The sequence below is a fragment of the Gigantopelta aegis genome, chromosome 3, assembly GCF_016097555.1.
Source record: "Gigantopelta aegis isolate Gae_Host chromosome 3, Gae_host_genome, whole genome shotgun sequence".
Classification (NCBI taxonomy): Eukaryota; Metazoa; Mollusca; class Gastropoda; order Neomphalida; family Peltospiridae; genus Gigantopelta; species Gigantopelta aegis.
In genome coordinates, this window is record NC_054701.1 from 71,589,097 (window position 1) to 71,597,694 (window position 8,598).

General features: G+C 40.8%; 1 protein-coding gene across 1 annotated transcript; it reads left to right on the forward strand.

Annotated features, from left to right (window-relative positions):
- Window positions 1-3,839: 3,839 nt before the first annotated feature.
- On the forward strand, window positions 3,840-8,333 carry LOC121368825 (spermine oxidase-like). The gene is made up of 3 exons (XM_041493571.1): window positions 3,840-3,969; window positions 5,413-5,559; window positions 6,811-8,333. Exons 1-3 carry the CDS (start codon window positions 3,848-3,850, stop codon window positions 7,946-7,948), a joined length of 1,407 nt encoding a protein of 468 aa, XP_041349505.1. The 5' UTR covers window positions 3,840-3,847; the 3' UTR covers window positions 7,949-8,333.
- The last annotated feature ends 265 nt before the right edge of the window (window positions 8,334-8,598 follow it).

Sequence of the window (8,598 nt, forward strand, 5' to 3'; positions counted from 1 at the left end):
AAGATATCATTTCTCCATGTTTGCTGATACCTCAATGGAAGGAAGGAAATGATTTGTTTAACGACACACTCAACACATTTCATTTATGGTTAAATGGTTAAGGACCACACAGATATTAAGAGAGGAAACCCGCTGTAGCCACTTCATGGGCTACTCTTTTCGATTAGTAGCAAGGGATCTTTCATATGCACCATCCCACAGACAGGATAGTACATACCACGGCCTATGTTACACCAGTTGTGGAGCACTGGCTGGAACGAGAAATAGCCCAATGGACCCACCGACGGGAATCGATCCTTGATCGATCGCGCACCAGGCGACCGCTGTACAACTGAGCTAGGTCCCGCCCCTATACCTCATAGGCAACATAAGCCTTTGCGGTAGGTCGAGTCTTCTCTAGCCATCGTGTACTTACATCACGTGATTAGACCACAGCTAGAGGGCACTCGAGCTGTGGGGACGGGACGCAACCCAGTGGTAAAACGTTCGATTGATGCGCGGTCCGTCTAGGATCGATCCCCGTCGGTGGACCCATTGGGCTATTTCTCGTTTCAGCCAGTGCACTACGACTGGTATATCAAAGACCGTGGTATGTGCTATTCTGTCTGTGAGATGGTGAATATAAAAGATCCCTTACTGCTAATGGAAAAAAATGTAGCAGGTTTCCTCTCTAAGACTATATGTCAAAATTATCAAATGTTTGACATCTAATAGCCGATGATTAATAAATCAATGTGTTTTAGTGGTGTCATTAAACAAGACAAAGTTTAATTTAAGTGTCAAAATACCTATACGCCACACACTGAATATGGTAGCTGTACTGTGGCTTATCAAAGATATTAAGCTTACATAAATCAAAATTAAAAAAGAGAAAAATATTATATAAAGAAAAATATCAACAGAAAGGAAATGAATGTGAAAAACCGCAGACGGAACGATATGAATAAGATATGAATTCAATTAACATTTCAGAAATTCTTATCTTTTCGCACAACTCAACAAAACAGCGTACCAGATCAACAAAACTATAGGATATGCACGTGCACACACAACGAGACATCCGCAAAACAGCAGGGAATCCAAAATAATATTTATATAATTATACCAGATTATGTGGTTCTACGCAGCAAGCTAAAAAGGCACACCCATTAGAACACTTTATGACATTTTATTTATCTTGTCGGTCGGTCGGTCGGTCGGTCCTAATGCCCGTTCGTTCGTTCGTTTGTTCCTACCTTCATGCGTTGTTTCCTCGTCGCTAAACTATGTGACAACGTTTATTTATTCAAATAATGTTGTATTTATTCAGTAAATTAATATTCATTATTCAGTGTACAGTTGATATATTATACTATATGTCACGGGGATCCTATAATACCCGTAACTGAATGAAACACGATTAAAAAAATATCTCTCCTAACTGTATATCTATTATATCTCTCTGTAACAGGCAGTTATACCCGCTGGCTCGTCTAGGTATGATCAGAGATAAGATCTTATATAAAGTATATATAATATAGCACGTTTAGTTCACTAGAAAACACAACAAAAACACAATACACTTTGGAACCTGTATTAACCTACGCTGACAAATGTACTGCCGCAGTAGTTAATTAACAACAACAAATAATAACAACCCAGAACTGATCACTTAATTAGTTAATCTCTAGGTGTCTAGTTTACACAATATGCTAATCACTTCACCGTGACACAACACCCACACGTGTGATAATTGAGAAACGCTTCCAGGAGAACTTAATTAATAAAGGAATTACAACTCTATTCCTAACTGGTTAATTTTTAATTAACCCTTACTACTCGTTCAATAACGTGTGATAATTGAGAAACGCTTCCAGGGGAACTTAATTAATAAAGGAATTACAACTCTATTCCTAACTGGTTAATTTTTAATTAACCCTTACTACTCATTCAATAACCTTGTAATACAGACTTAATACTGGTACCTATCACAATAAAGACAATAACCTACAGTTTACCTAGGTCCTCTAGGATGACTGGCTAAGCTTTATATATATAGAACAGTAAGCCTACAGTATTACTGCGTCAGATGACCGGCAGCACCGTCTAAATAATATTGGTATAATACAGTATTAAAATATTTAAAGTCACATCAATCACATCAAGGTTATACACAGAGCAGAAAATATATAATTACCAAGTCCAAACGGACAGCGATCCATGGGAGCCTTCCTATGTTTCTCCCTGATATCTCTAAAACCCTAGCTATTTATCATAAAATTCAGAATATCGCCTGGGGGCACAACGCGGTACCTCACGTATCATGAGATATTTCCCCAACTCCCAGAGACGCATTTTTCTCTTTGAAGACCAGACTCAATGACGCCTAGTCGCCAAATCACGGTTGTAAAAACCGCACTCGCGGAGGTATTACGTAACTACTGGCCACCTGGGCTTAAGTGCATATTGGAACTGCACACGGCCCTCTAAAACAATTAATATCGCCACAGGCGAAAACAAAATTAAGAGCATGTGCCGTCACACTATACTAGTGGACTGGTTGAGATCAGAATAAGGTGCCAAATACAATCCATATGCGATTTCAGGGGGAGGGACGTAGCCCAGTGGTAAAGCGCTCGCTCTATGCGCGGTCGATCTGGCATCGATTCCCGTCGGTGGGCCCATTGGGCTATTTCTCGTTCCAGGCAGTGCTCCACGACTGGTATATCAAAATCTGTGGTATGTGTTATCCTGTCTGTGGGAAGGTGAATATAAAATATCACTTGCTACTAATGGAAAAATGTAGCGGGTTTCCTCTGTAAGACTATGTGTCAAAATTACCAAATGTTTGACACCCAATAGCCGATGATTAATAAATCAATGTGCTCTAGTGGTGTCGTTAATCAAAACAAACTTCATCCATCTGCGATTTCCTGCAAATATGCGTGTGATGTACGACTGAAATATGTACGAGTTTATAATTCTATATATCAGGGGTCTAATTCACTAAACTCTCGCAACTTTGCGATCTCGCAGTGCTGTGCTAAATGACTTGCAAAGAGGTAGAGCCTCTAAGAGTCCAAATTTTGGACTCGGTACTCAAGGGTCAAACTCGACCCGGATCCGAGTACCCGACACTTACTAGATGATAATGAGACTAAAAAATAAAGTAAAATAGCATTATGCATCTTAATTCCAGCACTGAACATGGATGCAAAATCATGCCATTGTATTGCATTCCACGCATTCGACTTTTATTTTTTCTCAATGTCTCATAGCCCTACAATGTAATCGGCGGCAAACATATGGCAAAATGACGTAAAGATATAATTAAATGAGAGTGCTGTTTCTTGCACAGGTACTCGAGTCCTGTGAACGGACTCGAGTCTTAGGCCCTACTGGACTCGGCCCCTGTCCGAGTACTCGTACAGACCTACAAAGATGATGTTTTGCAGCGGCGTAACGTGATTTGGACCTGGCGGGGGGGGGGGGGGGGGGGGGGGGGGGGGGGGTTCGAATATGAACCAAGTGGACCTTTCTCTATTTTGTTTTTGCACCACCAGAAACTCCATATGTATAAACCTGTATGTTTTAGTTCTGAAAGCGGACCATTTGCTTCAGCGGAGGGGTTCGTCCGAACCCCCCTAGCCTACGCCCCGGTTTTGTTGTCTAGCAGAGCCAAAGAGACCTTTGTGAATTAGGCCCCAGTTCTATTAAAAATATGTAAACTTTATCGGAAATGAAAATTGTTTTTGTGCATGGAAACCTCCAAAAAATAAGCCAACAGGGGAGTTAACTTGGTAACCTTTGATCTGTGGTGTCCACGTTGGAGCACATATTTTCATTTATAAATCCAGACGGTTTGAAGATGCCTGCTCTCATCAATACTGACGTCGTCGTGGTTGGTGCTGGCATTGCGGGTCTATCAGCAGCAGCGCACCTCGTCAAGCAGGGAGTGCGACGCATCACGGTCTTAGAGGCGTCCAACAGGTGGCGTTGGTTACACTACTCAAAACAAGTTAAACGTCAGCAAATGTATTTTACCATAATACCATTATACTGAATGCAGTAACAGGTCTGTGTACAGTGTGTGTGTGTGTGTGTGTGTGTGTGTGTGTGTGTGTGTGTGTGTGTGTGTGCGCAATCTTCAGTGGTGGGTGGCAGTCTCAAGTAAGGGGAGAGGTTACAAAGCTAGTTTGTTTTGTTTAACGACACCACTAGAGCACACTGAATCATTGATTTTGATTAATTATTCATCGGCTATTGGATGTCAAACGTTTGGTAATTGTGACTCGTAGTTAACAGAAGAAACCCGCTACATTTTTCCTAATGCAGCAAGGGATCTTTTATATGCACTTTCTCACAGACAGGAAAGCACATACCACGGCCTTTTGACCAGTTGTGGTTCACTGGTTGCAAGAGAAAAAACCCAGTCACTTGAATGGGTCCACCGAAGTGGGTCGATCCTGCAACGCAAGCACCTCAGGCGAGCACTGAACCGACTGAGCCCGGTGTGTGTGTGTGTGTGTGTGTGTAAAAGCCAGGGCCCAATTCCACAAACATCGTAAGCCTAGTTTTGCACGTAAATGTAAATGTACGACTAAACCACAATTCCTATTACTGTTATATATATACATATATTTCATTTCATTTCGTCCATCTTCCGTAATGATGTAATTTTCTTCGTGAAATAGATGCCGAACACTTCTAAATGTATGTCTGGTATAACTGCTAGTCGCAGACGTAAACTTACGATGTTTTGCGAAATTGGCCCTAGATTTTTATTTTTATTTATTTATATAGAGGACAAAATAAACATACTTTGTCTTTCGTCAAGTACGGGCACATACACACACATACGCATACATATATATTTATATATAAAATAATATAATGTGCACACTGCGGGGAATGGTATGTAACATCGGGTTACAATCAATAAAATTCTATAGTAAATGGGTAATGCCTGCATAAGCAATAATATACAATATAATAACATATGTCATGTATCAATGTCTGTTCTATGCGTGGTAGCAGTGTTTAAATACTTACATAATTTAATTAGCTGTTTTGAATTGTCGCTGGACAGTAGTTGCGTTAATTTAAATGTTGATGGTTTATTGTAATAAAAAGGTTTAATATATTTATCTCTTATATTACTGAAGAAAGGACACACTAGAACAAAGTGATATTCGTCTTCTACTTCATTCATATTACACAGACGACAAATTCTATTATTCAGTAATATATATTGTTTCACCAAAAATAGGGGGGCCTGGGCCTCTTGGGCCCCCGCCTGAATCCGCGCCTGGGACTATTTTCTGGCTTTAAAATAGAAAGTCACAAAATATTTAGTCTAATTTATATTACCCATCTCTGTATGTCTGTCTGTCTGTCTGTCTGACTGACTGACTGTCTGTCTATCTATTGTAGAATTGGTGGTCGTATGAGAACCCAGCCATTTGGCAGTGGCATCATTGAATTAGGAGCGAACTGGATCCACGGGGCCAGTCTTAACAATTCTGTCTTCACCCTGGCGAGTCAACACGCCTTGCTCACACCGTATGTCACTTTAAACAGGTACGAATCTACTGCGGTTAAACTTCACAGACGATATTATGTGTTATGTAGAATTACAATGGTCAGAAAAGGTATATAAAATACGGTACCGCAGTCAGTTCTAGCGACCATGGTATTCCATGGTGCGTATAGAAAACGGCCATCTGCTACTGTTAACTTCTGCCCAATCCCTTTGTTCGCTGTATGCAATACATTTTAAAATATGTTTCAGTCAGTTAAGCACCGGTCACACTGTCAAGGATCGTCTGGCCGGATCCACAATGGATGAAAACCTCACGGATGACCCCGCGGTCCCCTATGGATGCACCACGGTTTAACTACGGTTTTCGACGAATAAACCAAGGATTATTAAGGATAGGGGTTAGTTGACAACGGGGAGCGCTACGGATCGGTACAGTTTAGTACGGACCACAACGGATTGTCACGAATTGATGCCGGATCGTATCCGTGGCTAACCCGGCGTCCTGATCCTTGACAGTGTGACCGGGGCTTTACCGTGCTTCTTTTCAAAATGTGTTGACTGAATAAAGCTTATTCGTTGGGGATTGTGTGAGGTGGCGTGAGACTGTTACCGTATGTACTTTTCTGTTGAGAATATAAAGCATCTCATGTTTGTTGGAAACGCTGTGATCGATCGCAACTTCTAGTTTCTCTCTGTCCAGTGAGTATTGCTATATGATATACATATAAATATATATGTTGATATATTTGGTAATGGTATCGTGATCACGATCTCTTCCAAGAAAGTAACTTCACAGACTAGTCTTTGAGTGGCAGTCCTCCTGGGTTGAAAGACAACACAGTCATACGACGGTGATTCATAGTAACAGTCATGATTTTGTAAACACATCCTTTTCATAGACATGGCATATATATGATTCTCAAAGTGATAAATTTTGTTTTGTTTTGTTGTTGTTTTGAGGGGTTTTAAAATAAATAATTAATAATAATAATAATAATAATAACTTCTATGATTCTCAAAGTCTTCTTCCTTTTGTTCCTTCTTGTAATGATATCACAGGGAGATGTTGGGATTCCTGGTCTCCATAAAGTTTGTTTTCTATGTTTTTCGGTGTTGGCCAGTGAGCATCTCTGAGTTGGCGGTGTTGTTGCTTTGTTTTGTTGTTGTGAAAAATATATTCTAAATTACAGTAGTATACTCATTACCACAATGTGGGTGGGGGTTGGGTTTCTCTCACAAGTTAACCATATACTAGTGATTATATACATACCAATGGTTTCTTCTTTCAGAATGGAAGGCTACTGCTACACTGAAGACGGACATGCCATTTCGACAGACGTCACAGAAAAAGTTGTATCTGCTTACCACCAAATTGGAAAGGATCTGGAGGAAAGTGACAGCTTCAAAACAAGCTATGTTTCGTATGAAGAATTTGTGGATACACGAATAGACGAATGCCTGTCAACGATGCGCCAGTCAGACCAACGCGATGCCAAAGCAGTGTTTAACTGTTTAAAGAACCGTGATCGATTCCACAATGGTTCAGATTTGGGGGATTGTTCACTGAAAGGCATTGGAATCTACGAAGAGCTTCCCGGGGGTGAGGTCAAAATACCAGGACGTGGCATGGAGGGCATCATTTCAGTGTTGCATAACTGTCTACCACACGGTACTGTTCACTTAGACACGGAAGTATTAACTATTCAATGGAGAGACACTTCAAGCAATAACCAAATCAAAATCGTTTGCAGTAACGGCGACATCTTTTATGCAGATCACATCATCGTGACCTCATCTTTGGGATATCTGAAAAAACATCATCGCAGTATGTTTGTTCCGCCGTTGCCAACGTGGAAACAAGAAACTATTGATAGAACTGGGTTCGGAACAGTTAACAAAATATTCCTCGAATTTGAAAAGCCATTTTGGACACGGGGTCGCGGAGGCGTCAAATTTGCCTGGACGGACAAAGAAGCAGAAATGAAATCGCCATCTGAGTGGTACAAGCGTATCTTTGCGTTTGACGAAGTGCTCAATAACCCCAACGTCCTGGTGGGATGGATCGCCACAGAGGCAGCGGTCCATCTCGAGTCCCTTGACGTCAGTGAAGTATCTCAAACCTGCATCGAATTTCTGCGACGATTCTTGTCTAGTCCTTCACCGGAGAAACCAAAACGAGTGGTCGTGTCTTCTTGGAAAAACGACCCGTGGGCATGTGGGTCCTATTCCTTTTGTGCTATGGAAACTCCAAATGATTTCGCAAATCAGTTAATGGATCCAGTGATGGAAGGAAGAAAGCCTGTGGTGTTGTTTGCTGGGGAAGCTACCCACTTTAAGTGGTACTCCACCATGCACGGGGCGCGATCGTCTGGTTTGAGAGAAGCAGAAAGGTTGCTTCATTTTTACAACGTTTCTTCACATCTGTGACAGCTGTACGTGTATGTAGCAAGACAGGGTCATGCTACCCCGACATGTATTTGTTTTTCACCCTATTTTTAAAGTTATCATAAAGATTATTTACAATGTTTCAGATTGCAACTAACAACATTTACAATTAAAACACCTAGCAGGTGTGTATGACCTGGCTCGGCCTTAAGTAGACTGCAAACATACTTCGGAATAAACTTGATCATTGTTTATATTTATACAAGCACACCTGCCTCTTCAGTTTCGAAATTATTTCTGTCAAGTACAGAGTACAAATCTAGTCTAGTTTTATAAAGGTTCTTCATAATAAAACAAAACAAAACAACTGAAAACCCCCACAAAAAAACAACAACCCCACAACAAAACTCCAGTTAATCTCTCTATCTCTCCCACTCTCTCTCTCTCTCTTTGTGCGTGCGTGTGTACGTTGGTTCAGGGCTTCTAGATTATGGCAGTCTCACTCCCATGGCTAGTGATATTCAATATTCAATGTTGGGCTAGTAAATGACTAATATTGCCATACCCGACGGCTAGTGAATTTATTTTGGTCAAATGTTCCATTAAAGTCTATTTTTGTAAATATGAATATCCTGCCCCTACGCTAACCCTCCAATGTTAGTGTTTTTAAGCTCCATTTCCTTTTTTAGGTG

Bases quoted from the DNA above. Each gene is read 5' to 3' on its own strand.
- LOC121368825 (XM_041493571.1), top strand. From the start codon at position 3,848: ATGCCTGCTCTCATCAATACTGACGTCGTCGTGGTTGGTGCTGGCATT. The intron at 3,970-5,412 runs GTGGCGTTGGTT...TATCTATTGTAG, and splicing joins GTCTTAGAGGCGTCCAACAG to AATTGGTGGTCGTATGAGAA. The intron at 5,560-6,810 runs GTACGAATCTAC...TTCTTCTTTCAG, and splicing joins CCGTATGTCACTTTAAACAG to AATGGAAGGCTACTGCTACA.